At 43.3% G+C, this 18,347-nt stretch overlaps 1 protein-coding gene across 2 annotated transcripts; it reads left to right on the top strand.

Annotated features, from left to right (window-relative positions):
* Positions 1–4,603: 4,603 nt before the first annotated feature.
* LOC118397444 (TLC domain-containing protein 1-like) lies at positions 4,604–13,586 on the top strand. 2 transcript variants are annotated; one of them, XM_035792179.2, is made up of 5 exons: positions 4,604–4,765; positions 5,065–6,339; positions 8,714–8,796; positions 10,091–10,173; positions 12,204–13,586. In XM_035792179.2, the coding sequence occupies exons 2-5, from the start codon at positions 6,134–6,136 to the stop codon at positions 12,603–12,605; spliced, it is 774 nt and encodes a 257-aa protein (XP_035648072.1). In that variant the 5' UTR covers positions 4,604–4,765; positions 5,065–6,133; the 3' UTR covers positions 12,606–13,586. The 2 variants fall into 2 exon arrangements, with proteins under 2 accessions (XP_035648072.1, XP_035648074.1); XM_035792181.2 differs by having other exon boundaries at positions 4,623–4,765; positions 5,713–6,339.
* Positions 13,587–18,347: the final 4,761 nt, after the last annotated feature.

Below are 18,347 nucleotides of genomic sequence, written 5' to 3'. Positions count from 1 at the left end.
TTGGCTTTAGGGATGATCACTGAGATACACCTGCTGGAGCGCGCTACGGATGGGTGTTGCCATCGTGACCAGTGAACTGAGATAAGGCGTATACCAGCTCTACTGGTAGTACCAGCAGTACTACACCTGCATCTGTTGACGACACAAGTTTTTCTGCTTCCACGAGCACATCCAATGGTAGCATCAGTAATTCTACATTTGCTGTTAGCCCAGCTAGCATGGACACTGGCAGTTGTGAATCTGATGTGGCCGAAGAGCTACTGCCCCCTTACCTGGGAAAGCACCGAACAACAGACAGGGACGTTGCACCATGGAAGAGGACAACGAAATATGATGAGAACTACATTGATTTGGGGTTCACTTATATTGGGAGTAGTGCCTTTCCTGAGCCACGGTGTGTTATATGTGCAAAAGTAATATCTCACAACTCGATGAAACCTTCACTCTTGTGCAGATATTTATAAACAAAACATACCAATTAGAAAAATAAGCCACAGGAGTTTTTGAGCCAGAATTAAGACGACCTTCGAGTAGTAAGATATGTTTAAAAGCAATAGATACCATTTGTCACGCTCGCTCCTGTTTTGTGGGAAGTTAACGCTGTAGTTGTTCAGGGCACATAGCCCAAAGCTTCACGGTTGTTTTTTTGTTCTTCGTTTTGTCGGCGTCATTTTAAAATAAAGTTAAAATGTATGCTTACCATGCTGCACCTTGGTCCAATACTTCAGCCAGCCATGACAAATAATAATAAGAGACTTGCTTGGGCCAAGAAACACCAGCACTGGACATTAGACTGGTGGAAATCTGTTCTTTGGTCTGATGAGTCCAAATTTGAGATTTTTGGTTCCAACTGCCATGTCTTTGTGAGATGCAGAGTAGGTGAGCTGATGATCTCCGCATGTGTGGTTCCCACCGTGAAGCATGGAGGAGGAAGGGTGGGGGTGCTTTGCTGGTGACAAAGCTCTCCAGAGTGTAGTGCGGTCTGCTCAACGCATCACTACCTGCCCTCCAGGACACCTACAGCACCCGATGTCACAGGAAGGCCAAAAAGATCAAGGATATCAACCACCCGAACCATGGCCTGTTCACTATCATCCAGAAGGCGAGGTCAGTACAGGTGCATCAAAGCTGGGACAGAGAGACTGAAAAATGGCTTCCATCTTAAGGCCATCAGACTGTTAAATAGCCATCACTAGCTGACTTCCACCCGGTTATGCAACCCTGCACCTTAGAGGCTGTTGCCCTATATACATAAACCTGGAATCACTGGCCACTTTAATAATGGAACACTAGTCACTTTAACAATGTTTACATATTTTGCATTACTCATCTCATATGTATGTACTGTATTCTATTCTACTGTATTTTAGTCAATGCCACTCCGACATTGCTCAATCTAATATTTAGCCAATACGTAATTTTGATTAAGACATTAACGAGCGAGCTAGGACAGATGTAGTCAATATAACTATTTGTTCAGCACATTTGAAATGAAGAGCGACAGAATTCAGAACATGGGCCGTTCTTACAGTATTCTCCACATTTTGTTATGTTACAGCCTTGTTCTAAAGTTGATTACATAGTTTCCATCTACACACGATACCCCATAACAAGAAAGCAAAAATAGGTTTACATAAGTATTCAGACCCTTTGCTCAATACTTTGTTGAAGCACTTTTGGCAGCGATTACAGCCTGAAGTTTTTTCTTTGGTATGATGCTGCAAGCTTGGCACACCTGTACTTGGGGAGTATCTCCCATTCTTCTCTGCAGATCCTCTCAAGCTCTGTTAGGTTGGATGGGGAGCATCACTGCACAGCTTTTTTCAGGTCTCTCCAGAGATGTTCAATCAGGTTGAAGACGGGCTCTGGCTGGGCCACTGAAGGACATTCAGAGACCTGTCCCGACGCCACTCATGAGTTGTTTTGGGCTGTGTGCTTAGGGTTGTTGTCCTGTTGGAAGGTGAACCTTCGCCCCAGTCTGAGGTCTTGAGCGCTCTGGAGCAGGTTTTCATCAAGAATCTCTCTGTTCTTTGCTCCGTTCATCTTTCCCTCGATCCTGACTAGTCTCTCAGTCCCTGCCATTGAAAACATCCCCACAGCATGATGCTGCCACCACCATGCATCACCGTTTCCTTCAGATGTGACACTTGGCATTCAATCTTGGTTTCATCAGACCAGAGAATCTTGTTTCTCATGATCTGAGAGCCTTTAGGTTCCTTTTGGCAAACTCCATGTGGGCTGTCATGTACCTTTTACTGAGGAGTGGCTTCCGTCTGGCCTGATTAGTCGAGTGCTGCAGAGATGTTTGTCCTTCTGGAAGGTTCTCCCATCTCCACAGAGGAACTCTGGAGCTCTGTCAGAGTGACCATCGGGTTCTTGGTCACCTCCCTGACCAAGGTCCTTCTCCCCCGATTGCTCAGTTTGGCTGGGCGGCTAGCTCTAGGAAAAGGTGGTTCCTCTTGGTGGTTCCAAACTTCTTCCATTTAAGAATGGTGGAGGCCACTGTGTTCTTGGGGACCTTCAATGCTACAGACATTGTTTTGGTACCCTTCCCCAGATCTGTGCCTCGACACAATCATGTCTCGGCGCTCTACAAAACAATTATTTCGACCTCATGGCTTGGTTTTTTCTCTGACAAACACTGTTAACTGTGGGACCTTATATAGACAGGTGTGTGCCTTTCCAAATCATGTCCAATCAATTGAATTTACCACAGGTGGACTCCAATCAAGTTGTAGAAACATCTCAAGGATGATCAATGGAAACGGGATGCACCTGAGCTCAATTTCGAGTTTCATAGCACAGGGTCTGAATACTTACGTAAATAAGGTATTTCTAAAAACCTGTTTTCACTTTGTCATAATGGGGTATTGTGTGTAGATTGATGAGGATTTGTATTTATTTAATCCATTTTAGAATAATGATGTAACGTCACAATGTGGAAAAAGTAAAGGGGTCTGAATACTTACCGAATGTACTGTATCTACTTTCTGAATGCACTGTTTATAATTTATGCAGCAGCATACCAGACATTTTTGTACTCACTTTGTTGTGCTGTGCTCACTTGAACAGGAAGGTGGCGACTCAGTCCTTTGTGGGCAAATTTTGTCATCTAACTTTGTGTAACAGTATAATTTTAAACCGTCCCCTCGCGCGAACCAGGGACCTTCTGCACACATCAACGAAGCATCGTTGTTACCCATCGCTCCACGGCCCTTGCAGAGGAAGGGGAATTACTACTTCAAGGTCTCAGAGCAAGTGACGTAACCGATTGAAACGCTATTTAGCTAGCCGTTTCACATCCGTTACACTCACCCCCCTTTTGACCTTCCTCCTTTTTCCGCAGCAACCAGTAATCCGGGTCAACAGCATCAATGTAACAGTATACTTTTTTTTAAACCGTCCCCTCGCCCATACCCGGGCGCGAACCAGGGACCCTCTGCACACATCAACAACAGTCATCCACGAAGCATCGTTGTTACCCATCGCTTCACAAGAGCCGCGGCCCTTGCAGAGCAAGGGGAATTACTACTTCAAGGTCTTAAACCCAGACTTGGACCACACACCAACTCCATTGATTAGCAGGTTAATGATTGCTTTGCAACGCTTGCAGTTAGCCGCTGATTCCTTCCAAACCACTCATAGTTGAATTTGCGATTTCCAACTTGTTGTGTAATGTTTATGTCCAATGGCTGATGAGCAGCGATACATTTTTATTTAATTTCCCTTCATATTGAAAAAGCTTGAAAAGGATTTGCAAGTAGATTGTCAACTTGATTCATGATAATGACTGCCAGCTTGCTAGCTAAGATGTTGAAAGTATGATGAGCTTGATCAGTCCAATCAAAGCTACGGTAGATATAACGGGATTTGACATCATTTTATCTGTGGCCAATGACCTTGAGCCTTCTTGGATGGGCGCTTCTAATGTAACTCTATGGCAGTCCCCAAGGGGCTTGAATTTTCAAGCTTTACCTATAGATTTTGCAGTGACGTAGTGTCCTCGTGAATGACAGAACACTGACCCAATCACGGCACAACTAGAGGACATTACCAACCCCTACGCTTCGTATTTTCCGCTGGCTGCCCCACCACCACACACAAGTACTGAGCTAGGCTGAAACACCTGCATTTTGGAGCTGCCTTACTCAAGAAAGCAAAAATAAACCATGATTGTATGCAGCTTTATTAACTCATTTTTTTTTTATTCATTGTTTGCAAACTGATATGTGGCAGATTTATTTCTGTCAATATACAACCCTAGTTTCAACCCTAGTTTAAGGGACTCATTGTCCCATTCTCTCCACTTAACCCTAGACTTAGTTTTCATGTGTCCATGTTGAACTTTGAATCTCTGGGAATGAGCAACATACCAAAATAACATGGAGACTAGACACAACCACATTTTGGCTTAATTAGGGTGCCAGTGTACTAAGGTCTTGAATACCAAGATTGTAAGGGCTAATGATAACATAATGGGTCTAAGAGAGAATGGCACTGAGCGAATGGCTGTTTTAACTACAATAGCATTATCAATACAAGTGCAACAGGTTAGTTCTTGAACGCACCCCTGTTGCCCTGTCAGCAGCAGGTGTGTGCAATTGTAATTAAGGTTGGGGCTTCCAAGTAGGCCTACCTTGTGTATACAATCTTGGCATTTTGTACCATTCAGGAATTTCCCCTTGACCTTGTGAAGGTTATTGTATGAAAGGAGGACGAGAGTGGGGGTGTTGTGCTTTAGTTCAAATTCTATGGATCAAGAGCTGTAAGTATGTTTCAGGTTTGAGTGCCCATACCCTTGAACTATTTATCTATCAAATCCCCCATATTACACAGGGTCTGCAACAACATCATGCTTTGTATCCTGCATATGCATCTTCATAACTTCTATGCATTCCTCCAAATCCCTAATTACATATAGTCTTCATAAAATGACAGGGAAAGCCACTGTTGTTTTGAAGGCATGTTGAGACATTGAACTAATGAATTTAACCACTTAGTATTTGCTTTGTACTGTATGTGGGAGCTTGTAATTGACACATGTGTGACATGTTGTACACACAGGGCTGAATGTAAAAGGCATGTGGACATGGGTTCACTGGGAACCGAATAGGCAAAAAGGAGGGACTAACCTGAACTTGTTCAATAACAGATGCAGATCCCCCCTCACATGTTTTTGCCCTAATGAATACACCCCATGGGGAGGCCCCATGTTCAGGCCCTGGTATGTTGCCACTGTTCCCCCCTCACTTCCCCAACTGGGCCAGAGAGGCCAGCTGTGGAGAGTGTGTGCTCTGTTTATGGAAAAAGTGTAGGGGGGAGCAAGGAGGAGACAGTGGTTTATGGAGCAGCACAGTTTCTCAGTGAGTTTGGGAGTGTTAGTTGGCTGTTAGGCTAAATTAATTAGTTGATTTGCTTTTCCATTTTAGTGAGAGTTTCAGAGCTGTGGTCTCTGTGGCTACCACCAAAATCAGTCAAAGTTGACAAATGTTTGTGTATCAAACCTCAAATTCACATTTTATACAGCCTGCTCTGTGACGGTGACTATTTATCCAGAGAAACAACAAAGAACATTGTTTCCTAGTAATGATTTAAGTGACAACGTTACACTATACCCTAATAATGTTTTTAGCCCTGTCATATAGTTCAACTTTCTTGTTTGTGTTAAGTAAGCTGTGGCCCCTCCTTGATTCTCTGGTTTTCTGGAAGCAGGCCACCCACACCACTCCCTCTCCACCACTCCCCCTTCTCTCTAGTCATAGTCAGACACAAGCAGACTGGTTGAGTGGCAACACACTACGAGAGGGGGGAAAATATCTGTAGAATTGAATGAGCTGTTTTAAGGGAGCCCTAGCTAGTCTCCCCCTCTGAGCCCGGGAAGTAGTGGAAAACGTAAGAAACGCTGCGCCTATTCTCCGAGTAGTTCTGAAACGAGCACGAGGGGTAAAGACCGCATCTCTAAAAACGACTTCCTTCAAACCCCTGGAACTGTGACTGTCCTGAGGAGAACACTCCCCTCACACACTCCCCAACTGACCGTGGAGGCGTGAGAAGAGCCGTGGAGAGGAGCAGCTGACGCGAAACAGACGAAGCACAACAAGGAAGAGAGTAAAAAGGAGAGGGGGAGGAGAAGATGGAGGCCTTGCTTCCTGTGTTGCAGCGACACCCTGGAATGTCTGTGTTGGTGTGGGCTCTGATGTTCCGGGTGGCCCACCGACTACTACAGAATCTGCCTGTGCCCAAAGCGGTAGCGGTGGATGACTTCCGCTCCTGGAAGTGGAGGAACCTGTCGGTCTCTATGGTCCACTCCCTCCTGACAGGGACTTGGGCTGTGACCTGGTGAGTCACTCTCTGCACTGGGACACCATTGTTCATTCACAGTGGATCCACATGATGTGTTATGTAGGGGTGTGTGGAGCTGTAACAGTCACTGACAGGGGAGAGGAGAGTGATGAGCATGTTCAGACGGGAAGATGTGAGGAGACTAAGGAATTCTCAAGTTGGGAGGGAAATGCCACAGTACAGCCTACCCAATGGCCTTCTCAGGAAACAAATACTTATTGAGCTCTGCGACACTAGGCAGCGAGATGTTCATTTTATGCTTGTAGTTTAGAGTAGCTGATTAGGGCAGTAAATGTTCCCCTGTGTAGTTAATAACTATCTGTGTCAGATTATTGCAAATGAGGCAGATATTGAGTTCGCAAAGACGGAGCCATAATTAATCAGATTGTGGAAGTTTAGAAAGCACATCTGTTTTGACATAAGAAAAGTTACACATTTTTTAATCTACTCAAGTCAATTAGCCTAACTAAATTAGTGTCATGCCAAAGATTTTTTTTTAAATCCACTCATGAGAATGGTGATGTAGCCCATTTTCGAAGAGAGCAAGTACGTAAACTGGAAAAACCTGCTGGCTAGATGACTGTTGGAAAAGCTGTTATGTGAGGTGGGGACTTCTGAAGGATTACAAATCGATCCTCCATTTAGTGCCAGATCGGAGCCATAACACATGATGTTACACACACTGTTTTTGTAGTACAAATAGATATACAGTACCAGTCAAAAGTTAGGACACACCTACTCATTCAAGGGTTCTTCTTAATGCTGACTATTTTCTACATTGTAGAATAATAGTGAAGACAAACTATGAAATAACATGTCATGTAGTAAAAAAGTGGTGAACAAATCAAAATATATTTTACATTTGTGATTCTTCAAAGTAGCCACCCTTTGCTGATCTAAATAAATCTGACAGTGTCACCAGCAAAGCACCATCACACCACCACCTCCATGGTGGGACCCACACATGCGGCAATCATCTGTTCACCTACTCTGTGTTTCACAAAGATACAGCAGTTGCAACCAAAAATCTCAAATTTGGACTAACCAGATGAAAGGACAGATTTCCACTGGTCTAATGTCCATTGCTCGTGTTTCTTGGCCCAAGCAAGTCTCTTATTCTTATTGGTGTCATTTAGTAGTGGTTTCTTTGCAGCAATTCGACCATAAAGGCCTGATTCATGCAGTCTCCTCCGAACAGTTGATGTTGAGATGTCTGTTACTTGAACTCTGTGAAGCATTAATTTGGGCTGCAATCTGAGGTGCAGTTAATTCCAATGAATTTATCCTCTGCAGGAGATGTAACTCTGCGTGTTTGTTTCCTGTGGCGGTCCTCATGAGTGCCAGTTTCATCATAGCGACTGAACTTGAACAAACATTCAAAGTTCTTGATTTTCGGTATTGACTGACCTTCATGTCTTAAAGTAATGATGCATTGTTGTTTATCTTTGCTTATTTGAGCTGTTCTTGCCATAATATATTGTGTACCACCCCTACGTTATCACAACACAACTGATTGGCTCAAATGCATTGAGAAGGAAAGAAATCCCACAAATTAACTTTTAAGAAGGCACACCTATTAATTGAAATGCATTCCAGGTGACTACCTCATGAAGCTAGGGTGGCCACTTTGAAAAATCTAAAATCTAAAATATTGATTTAGCACTCTTTGTTTTGTTTTTTGGTTACGATTCCATATGTTATTTCATAGTTTTGATGTCTTCGCCAGTATTCTACAATGTAGAAAATAGTTTTAAAAAATAAAGGACCCTTGAATGAGTAGGTGTCCAGACTTTTGACTAGTAGTGTGTGTGTGTGTGTATATATATATATATATATATTATACAATTTAGGCTAGTAATAGATGTTTTATAAAGTGAAAGCAGTTATATTCGACAAGCTGCTGTTCATGTAGTTTACTGATTATTGCCATACGTGTTCACCCTGACCTGCTAGAAATCATCAGGTCATGCATTATCAAGGGAATGCACTGTCTCACCGTAGACTTTGCTATTGACCTTGTGAAGGCACAAAGCATCTTGTAAAGAAGCAGGAGAATCGCTGTTACCAGATCATTATATTAAGTCTGTGCTTAGTCAGGCTATTCTCTACAGCAGGGTTTACCAAACTTGCTCCTGGGGCCTCCCCTGGTTGCACGCTTTAGTTTTTGCCCTAGCACTACACAGCTGATTTTCAAATAATCAAAGCTTGATGATGATTTGGTCATTTGAATCAGCTGTGTAGTGCTAGGGCGAAAACCGAAACGGGCCAACAGGACCACGTTTGGGAAACCCTGTTCCACATTGAGCCCTGTGTCTGAATGAGAGGAACTCTGACTTCACTGTCCATAACCATGTATACCTGTCCTCTCCAGTGTGATCATTTCGCCTGAGTTGGCAACCAACATTCACTCCTTCTACACGGCCCCGGCCTACATGCTCATCTGCATCTCATCAGGTCAGTCACTACCCCTTTAAGATGGCTGCTAAAAGACCTGTGTATGAAAGGGTTAATTAAAGGTAAACTGGGAATTCATTAACATTGACCACAAATGGTGTGGAAGAGTGGGGTTCATTGTGGGGAGTCTGTAAACACTTCAACTTTTTGTTATGATGGCTTCAGTCTGGCTTGATCCATTTATCTTTTTTTAAGTTAAAAGGCATGGAGTGGATCCTGAGCTTGACAGCTACTTTTGTTCCTAATAATAGCTGGGATATCCTGGGGAAATAAATACTTTCAGTGGCAGCCAGATTGAGAGAATGAGCAATGCAGATCCTCCCATCTCACCGGGCTCAAATAGGGGATGGGCCACACCTTCGGATTGCTATGGGCACCAAAACAAATCCCCTAAAGACCCAGCAGTCAACAGCCCTGCTGAAAGATGTGATGACGAGATGTGACTAGTGTTGATGTTATTATTTTGTGTGTCTCGCATGCATGTAACTGAAGCTGCAGGTCTGAGGAGAGCCAGCCTGACAGCCGCAAACCTTCCATTCCATTGAGACAGATTGCCATTTATAGAGGTTCACACAACACTCATTTTTGAAATGCAGTCCAAAGCGGTTTCCCTGTGTTTTCCTTTCAAGTGTAACACGTGTCCATGGTGCTGATAATTAGGATGGACAATGCCAGTACGGTCCAATATATTTCTCTCCGCTGATATATGTAGGACAGGGAAGTCCTGACTATTTTGTTTATGGTACTACTGTTATCAACCATTTAGATGGCCTCCTCTGTTGTTTGGACCTTGATAAGTAATCCATAGAAATATAATCTCCATAGAAATATAATCTCTGTTCCAATATCCACACTCGCATAGAATTTGAATGAAGCAATGTATTGGGCATGCATTCAAAGGGGTATGCTGGAATGCACGTTGGAACGTGGCCTAAGATTAGATAGCTCTTAGATCAACTCTGTACTGGTATCCCGTGTATATAGCAAAGTTATAATTTCTCATTGTGTATTTATTATTACGCGTTTTACTTTTCAAATCACATTTTATTGGTCACATACACACATTTAGCAGATGTTTGTGGGTGTAGCGAAATGCTTGTGTTCCTAGCTTCAACAGTGCAGTAGTGTCTAACAATACACACATCTAAAAGTAAAACAATGGAATTTTTTTCTTGGCATTGTTGGGAAGGGCCCATAAGTAAGCATTTCACTACCTGTTTGTGATGAATACCATTTTATTTAGAATGCTCAAAAGGCCTCGACTGAGGCATTGCTCTTTACTCTCCTTTGACAGGATACTTTGTACAAGATGCAGGTGACATCATTCTAACTGGTCATGCAAGAGGATCCTGGGAGTTCTTAATTCATCATGTTCTGGTAAGATCATTTACCTTTTTGTTTCAGTTTGTACCTGGTAAGAATTTAAATATGGCCTCTTTTTTTAAAATTATATATTTTTGGTTTTGTTTGTTACAGCAGCTAATGCTAGATTATGTCTGAAGGTTAGATGCAGTATTTTAATTGACTGGTTTTCTTTTATGACCTTGTGAAAACAGACTGATCGCTGCGCTCACGCTTTGTTTCACTTCAAGCTAAGTGAAGTGAATTGAAACAATGTGAGCTGTGAAGGAATTTTGCAGATGACATCTTAATATTGTATGGTGCTAAAAGGAATCACACTCCTAGGGGGATTTTACTGTGTCAGTAGTGACATTTTAAAGGTGCCACAGTGAGGGCCTGTTCTGTAATCTAAATTAACGCTCCTGTGTGCCTATCCCTGACAGGCGAACAACACCCACCATTGTGTGGGAGGATGTGTGTTGTGTTGAACACAGGGCATCTTGCCACTGATCTGAGGCACACATTGAGCTGAGCTGAGCTTCCCTGTGTCTCCGATTAGTCAGTGTACACTATATATACAAATGTATGTGGACACCCCTTCAAATGAGTGGATTCTGCTATTTAAGCCACACATTGCTGACAGGTGTATAAAATCGAGCACACAGCCATGCACTCTCCATAAACAAATATTGGCAGTAGAATAGTCTTACTGAAGAGCTCAGTGACTTTCAACGTGGCACCGTCATAGGATGCCACCTTTCCATCAAGTCAGTTCGTCAAATGTCTGCCCTGCTAGAGCTGCCCCAGTCAACTGTAAGTACTGTTATTGTGAAGTGGAAACGTCTAGGAGCAACAACGGCTCACAGAACGGGACCGCCAAGTGCTGAAGCTCGTAGCGTGTAAAAATCGTCTGTCCTCGGTTGCAACACTCCCTACTGAGTTCCAAACTACCTCTGTAAGCAACGTCAGCACACAAACTGTTCATCGGGAGCTTCATTAAATGGGATTTCATGGCCTAAGATCACCATGCGCAATGCCAAGCGTTGGCTGGAGTGGTGTAAAGCTCGCCACCATTGGACTCTGGAGCAGTGGAAGCACATTCTCTGGAGTGATGAATCACGCTTCATCATCTGGCAGTCCGACGGATAAATCTGGGTTTAGTGGATGCCAGGAGAAGGCTACCTGCCCAAATGCATAGTGCCAACTGTAAAGTTTGGTGGAGGAGGAATAATGGTCTGGGTGGTTTTTCATGGTTCGGGCTTGCCCCTGATTTCCAGTGAAGGGAAACCTTAATGCTACAGCATACAATCTCCATTCCTAGCAAACACAGCTGATTTAATCAAATTGCATTCTAAACTGAAGGTCATGATTAGGTGATTATTGGAGTCTGGTGTATTAGCTGGGGCAAAACTGTGACCCCAATCAGGCCCCCGAGGACTGGAATTGCCCACCCCTGCCAGCTGATTCTGTGCTTCAAACTTTGTAGCAACCGTTTGAGGAAGGCTCTTTCCTGTTTCCGCATGACAATGCTCCCGTGCACATAGCGAGGTCCATACAGAATGGTTTGTCGATCGGTGTGGAAGAACTTGACTGGCCTGCAGAGCCCTGACCTCAACCCCTATCAAACACCTTTGGGATGAATTCGAATGCCGACTGCGAGCCAGGCCTAATCGCCCAACATCAGTACTGGACTTCACTAATGCTCTTGTGACTGAATGGAAGCAATGTTCCAACATCTAGTGGAAAGCCTTCCCAGAAGAGTGGAGGCTGTTATAGCAGCAAAGGGATCAACTCTATATTAATGATCATGATTTTGGAATGAGACAAGCAGTTGTCCACATACTTTTAGTCATGTAGTATTTGTCCCAATATTCTGACCACTAGTTGGTTGATTAGTGTTTTTTTGGTGAGCCATTAATCATACAGTATATTCAATATAAATTGTCAATTTTTCCCCAGTTTTACTATTGCAAAGATTACAGTATCCCAATTGCCTTACAGCAGTAAGGTGGCAGAGTGCCATTGGTATATATTAACTACTTTCTCTCTGTCCTTCCCTTCCTCAGGTGCTCTGGTGCTTCCTGTATTCTCTGTACTCGCACCTCTACGTGGCCGGTGCTGTGGTGGCTCTCTTTGTGGAGGTTAACAGTGTCACCCTGCATTTGAGGCTAATGCTGAAGCTAGCATCACAGCAGTCGTCCCCTCTGTACCAAATCAATAAGTTCCTCAACCTCTTCACCTACATCGTCTTCCGCCTCAGCGCACAGTTCTACCTCACATATTACATCGTCCAGAACTACTCCTGGATGGACAAAGGAGGCTACTTCCTTGTTACCATGACTCTCATGAACACCATGATCCTGATCTACTTTTATCGTCTTCTCCGCGCCGACTTCTTCCCCTGGAGCAGGGCTCACATGGAGCAAAATGGCACCCACAACAACGTCAAAAAGTTCCTCACTGAATGACACCGATAGTGACATGATCGTATACCAGATGTTGTGTTTGGTGTGTTTGTTCGGTTACACATCTCATCGCATTGTGTCAAGCTGTGACTTTATTATTATTATTATAACAACAACAAAAAAGCTCTCAAAGGCTCGTGTTGTTGTGAGAGGCGGCCAGGAAAGGATGTGGACAGTGGTACATGCCCTATAGTGATGATTATGCCCACTGTGGCTGAAGATCCCTCACTCACACTAACTGGGTAGCATACAGTGAGAGACTGGTCTGTTCACACTGACTGAGAGAATCCTACTAAATTACTTCCAGGATACTGTGCCACTTTTGCTTCTGATCATAGCTAATACAATTGTTAACAATATAGGAATTTACATGATTCATGTGGAATGCTCTTTTACAGAAAAAATGCTAGCAATCATACATGCATACAGTAGAGAAACAAACTGCCAAGGATAACAGGGACCACCTTGGTTGCTGTACATCCCACCCCACAAATTCTGTCAGGTGTGGCTTAGCAACATAGTTTTATTGAAATTTCCACTAATAGGATTTTGTAAATGTACTATAATACAATCGATATCTGACACTAACAAACTGTCAGACAATACATCTGTTTCACTTTCATTCTTCCCTGTTTGGTCTCAAAAGGTCAACACCAATACATGGGTGACTGACATTCTTACAACAGCGACCATTCTTTTCATTCCATAAATCTAACGTAGTGAAATGCATGTATCCCCTGGAAAGTAGCTGAATGTACAGCTAGGTCAATTTTAATTTATTTGAGGTTACAAGAATTGCTTCTCTTCAAGTTATTTATCAAAGTGAACCAAACTGAAACAGACAGGTCCAGTGGATGGGTTAGCCATAGTAGTGCCTATACCGCAGTTCCTTCGCAACAATTTTCCCTGGATAGCCACATAGTATGTCTATAGACAGTGTTGGGGAAGCTACTCAGCAAAAAAAAAAAAATAAGCTTCTTCTCACTGTCGACTGTGTTTATTTTCATAAAAATTAACGTGTAAATATTTGTACGGATATAAGATTCAACAACTGAGACATAAACTGAACAAGTTCCACAGACACGTGACTAACAGAAATGGAATAATGTGTCCCTGAACAAAGGGGGTGTCAAAAGTAACAGTCAGTATCTGGTGTGGCCACCAGCTGCATTAAGTACTGAAGTGCCACTCCTCATGGACTTCACCAGATTTGCCAGATCTTGCTGTTTTAAAAAAATATTTTATTTCACATTTTTATTTAACCAGGAAGGCCAGTTAAGAACAAGTTCTCGAATATGAAGCGAGGGCCAACCAACGAGAGCATACAGGTCGCAGTGGTGGGTAGTATATGGGACTTTGGTGACAAAACGGATGGCACTGTGATGGACTGCATCCAATTTGCTGAGTAGAGTGTTGGAGGCTATTTTGTAAATGACATCGCCGAAGTCAAGGATTGGTAGGATAGTCAGTTTAACGAGGGTGTGTTTGTTTGGCAGCATGAGTGAAGGATGCTTCATTGCGAAATATGAAGCCAATTCTTTCTTTCATTTTGGATTAGAGATGCTTAATGTTAGTCTGGAAGGAGAGTTTTCAGTCTAACCAGACACATAGGTATTTGTAGTTGTCCACATATTCTAAGTCAGAGCTGTCCAGAGCAGTGATGCTGGACGGGTGGGTAGTTGTGGGTAGCGATCGGTTGAAGAGCATGCATTTAGTTTTACTTGCATTTAAGAGCAGTTGGAGGCCATGAAAAGAGAGTTGTATGGCATTGAAGCTCATCTGGAGGTTAGTTAATAACTGTGTCCAAAGAAGGGCCAGAAGTATACAGAATGGTGTCGTCTGCGTAGAGGTGGATGAGAGAATCATCATCAGCAGCAAGAGCGACATCATTGACGTATACAGAGAATAGTCGGCCGCGCGAGAATTGAACCCTGTGGCACCCCCATAGAGGCTGCCGGAGGTCCGGACAATAGGCTCTCAAAGTTCAGTGTGTCAAATCGATCTGAGAAGTAGTTGTGAACCAGGCGAGGCAGTCATTTGAGAAACCAAGGCTGTTGAGTCTGCTGACAAGAATGTGGTGATTGACAGAGTCGAAAGCATTGGCCAGGTCGATGAATACAGCTGCACAGTATTGTCTCTTATTGATGGCGGTTATATCGTTTAGGACTTTGAGGGTGGCTGAGGTCCACCCATGACCAGCTCGGAAACCAGATTGCATAGTGAAGAAGGTACGGTGGGATTCGAAATGGTCGGTGATCTGTTTGTTAACTTGGCTTTCGAAGACCTTAGAAAGACTGGGTAGGCTAGATATAGGTCTGTAGCAGTTTGGGTCTAGAGTGTCTACCCCTTTGAAGAGGGGGATGACCGCGGCAGCTTTCCGATCTTTGGGGATCTCAGACGATGTGAGATGTTAAACAGGCTAGTAATAGGCGTTGCAACAATTTCAGGGGATATTTTTAGAAAGAGAGGGTCCAGATTGTCTCGCCCTGCTGATTTGTAGGCGTCCAGATTTAGCAGCTCATTCAGAACATCACCAATCTGAATTTGGGTGAAGGAGAAATGGGGGAGACTTGGGCAAGTTGCTGTGGGGGGGTGCAGGGCTGTTGACCGGGGTAGGGGTAGCCGGGTGGAAAGCATGGCCAGCTGTAGAAAAAATGCTTATTGAAATTCTCAATTATTGTGGATTTATTGGTGGTGACAGTGTTTCCTAGCCTCAGTGTATCGGTCAGCTGGGAGGAGGTGCTCTTTTTCTCCATGGACTACACAGTGTACCAGAACTTTTTGGAGTTTGTGCTACAGGATGCAAATTTCTGCTTGAAAAAAACCTAGCCTTTGCTTTCCTAACTGCCTGTATATATTGGTTCCTAACTTCCCAGAAAAGTTGCATATCGCGGGAGCTGTTCGATGCTAATGCAGTATGCCACAGAATGTTTTTGTGCTGGTCAAGGGCAGTCAGGTCTGGAGTGAACCAAGGGCTATATCTGTTCCTGGTTCTCATTTTTTTGAATGGCGCATGCTTATTTAAGGTGGTGAGGAAAGCACTTTTAAAGAATAACCAAGCATCCTCTACTGACGGAATGAGGTCAATATCCTTCCAGCATACCCAGGCCAGGTATCCTTCGATGATAAATGCGAATCCGACCATCACCCCTGGTGAGACAAAACCGTGACTCGTCAGTGAAGAGCACTTTTTGCCAGTTTTGTCTGGTCCAGCGACGGTGGGTTTGTGCCCATAGGCAACGTTGTTGCCGGTGATGTAAGGCAGGTCCTCACCAGACTACAAGCCCTCAGTTCAGCCTATTGCGGACAGTCTGAGCACTGGTTGTGCGTTCCTAGTGTAACTCGGGCAGTTGCCATCCTGTACTTGTCCCGCAGGTGTGATGCATTGTCCTGTGCAGGTGTTGTTACACATGGTCTGCCACTGTGAGGACGATCAGCTCTCCGTCCTGTAACGCTGTTTTAGGCGTCTCACATTAAGGACATTGCAAATTATTGCCCTGGTTACATCTGCAGTCCTCATGCCTCCTTGCAGCATGCCTAAGGCGCGTTCACGCAGATGAGCAGGGACCCTGGGCATTTTTCTTTTGGTGTTTTTCAGAGTCAGTAGAAGGGCCTCTTTCGTGTCCTAAGTTTTCATAACTGTGACCTTAATTGCCTACTGTCTGTAAGCTGTTAGTGTCTTAACGACCGTTCCACAGGTGCATGTTCATTAATTGTTTATGATTCATTGAACAAGCATGGAAAACCGTGTTTAAACCCTTTATAATGAAGATCTGTGAAGTTATTTGGATTTTTACAAATTATCTTTGAAAGACAGGGTCCCAAAAAAGGGACATTTTCTTTTTTTGCTGAGTTTAGTTTACCAAGCGAACTTTTTCCAGTGTGAAGAAATTGGTAAGGTGCACTAAAGCCACCCTTAAATTATATTTTTATTATGTAACTATTGTAACTATTTATTATTATTATTTATTATTTTATGTAACTAAAGTTAATTTTTCAAAGTTAACACAAATTTAATCTAAACTACTTTGTAGAAACATTGTAAATCTGATATGACGTAGACTACAAATTGCAAGAACCAATCACTTTGGGGTCATATGGTAACGATGTGTAATTTAGCTTATTAAACACGCTTCAAGTGTGAATGGCCGTGCTGCTGCTCCAGTTTCAATTGTTCTGCCTGCAGCTATGGAACCCTGACCTGTTCACCGGACGTGCTACCTGTCCCAGACCTGCTGTGTCAACTCTCTAGAGACAGCAGGAGCGGAAGAGGTGCTGACCTGTTGCACCCTCGACAACTACTGTGATTATTATTATTTGACCATGCTGGTCATTTATGAACATTTGAACATCTTGGTCATGTTCTGTTATAATCTCTACCCGGTAAGCTGTCAGAAGAGGACTGGCCACCCCTCACGGCCTGGTTCCTCTAGGTTTCTTCCTAAGTTTTGGCCTTTTCTATGGAGTTACTCCTAGCCACCGTGCTTCTACACCTGCATTGCTTGCTGTTTGGGGTTTTAGGCTGGGTTCTGTACAGCACTTTGAGATATCAGCTGATGTAAGAAGGGCTTTATAAATCAATTTGATTTGATTTGAATGAGGCAGGTCTGATGCCAAAAAAGACGGGAAATTATTGCCTACTTCACCCATCTTTTATTTTTTCAAATATCAGTGGTGTGCAGTTCCAGGAGTTAGCTACACCACTTCATGGCAAAAAAGTAACAAACTACTGAAAACACTACAAAGATTTGAATTTAGTTCAACTACCACCAAGCTACTGCAAAATAGAGTAAAAATACCAGTTGAACTACATAGATAGTTCACTACTCCCCAACACTGTATAAATGTGACGCTGGACTGAATGATGTGGACAGAAATCTCTAGAACAACTGTGTACAATAAACGGTCAGTTTTGAAGAGCTATACGGGCTCTTGCCAAATATACTTTACATTTTGCATTTTTTTGTTAAGTTTTGGTTCCATGAGCTGAAATAAGAGATCCCAGAAATGGTCCATAAGCACAAAAAGCTTACTTCTCTCCAATTTTGTGTGCACATTTGTTTACATTCCTGTTAGTTGGCATTTCTCCTTTTGCCAAAATATGCCACACCTGTCAGGTGGATGGATTGTCAAGAAGCAGATTAAACCGCATGATCATTACAAAGGTGCACCTTGTGCTGGCAATAAAAGGCCACTAAAATGTGCAGTTTTGTATCACAGTACTGCCACAGATGTCTCAAAAGTTTTGATTGAGTTTTTCCTAGCCACTGTGCTTCTACGCCTGCATTGCTTTGGCAGTACGTCCAATTGGCATGCTGACTGCAGGAATGTCCCCCAGAGCTATTTCCAGAGGTTTGAATGTCAATTTCGCCTCCAACATCTTTTTAGAGAATTTGGCAGTACGTCCAACTGCCTTCACAACCACAGACCACGTGTAACCACGCCAGCCCAGGACCTTCACATCCAGCTTCTTCACCTGCTGGATCGTCTGAGACCAGCCGGACAGCTGATGAAACAGGAGTATTTTTGTCTGTAATAAAGCCCTTTTGTGGGGAAAAACTAATTCTGATTGGCTGGACCTGGCTCCAGCCAAGGTCAGGCCCACCCATGGTTGTGCCCCTGCCCAGTCATGTGAAATCCATAGATTAGGCCCAAATTAATTTCAATTGACTGATTTCCTTATTAACTGTAACTCAGTAAAATCATTGAAATTGTTGCATATTGCGTTTTATATTTGTATTCTGT

This window comes from Oncorhynchus keta, chromosome 18 (assembly GCF_023373465.1).
Source record: "Oncorhynchus keta strain PuntledgeMale-10-30-2019 chromosome 18, Oket_V2, whole genome shotgun sequence".
Lineage (NCBI taxonomy): Eukaryota > Metazoa > Chordata > Actinopteri > Salmoniformes > Salmonidae > Oncorhynchus > Oncorhynchus keta.
Note: the sequence above shows the minus strand (reverse complement) of the source record. Positions and strands in the feature narration are given on the sequence as shown.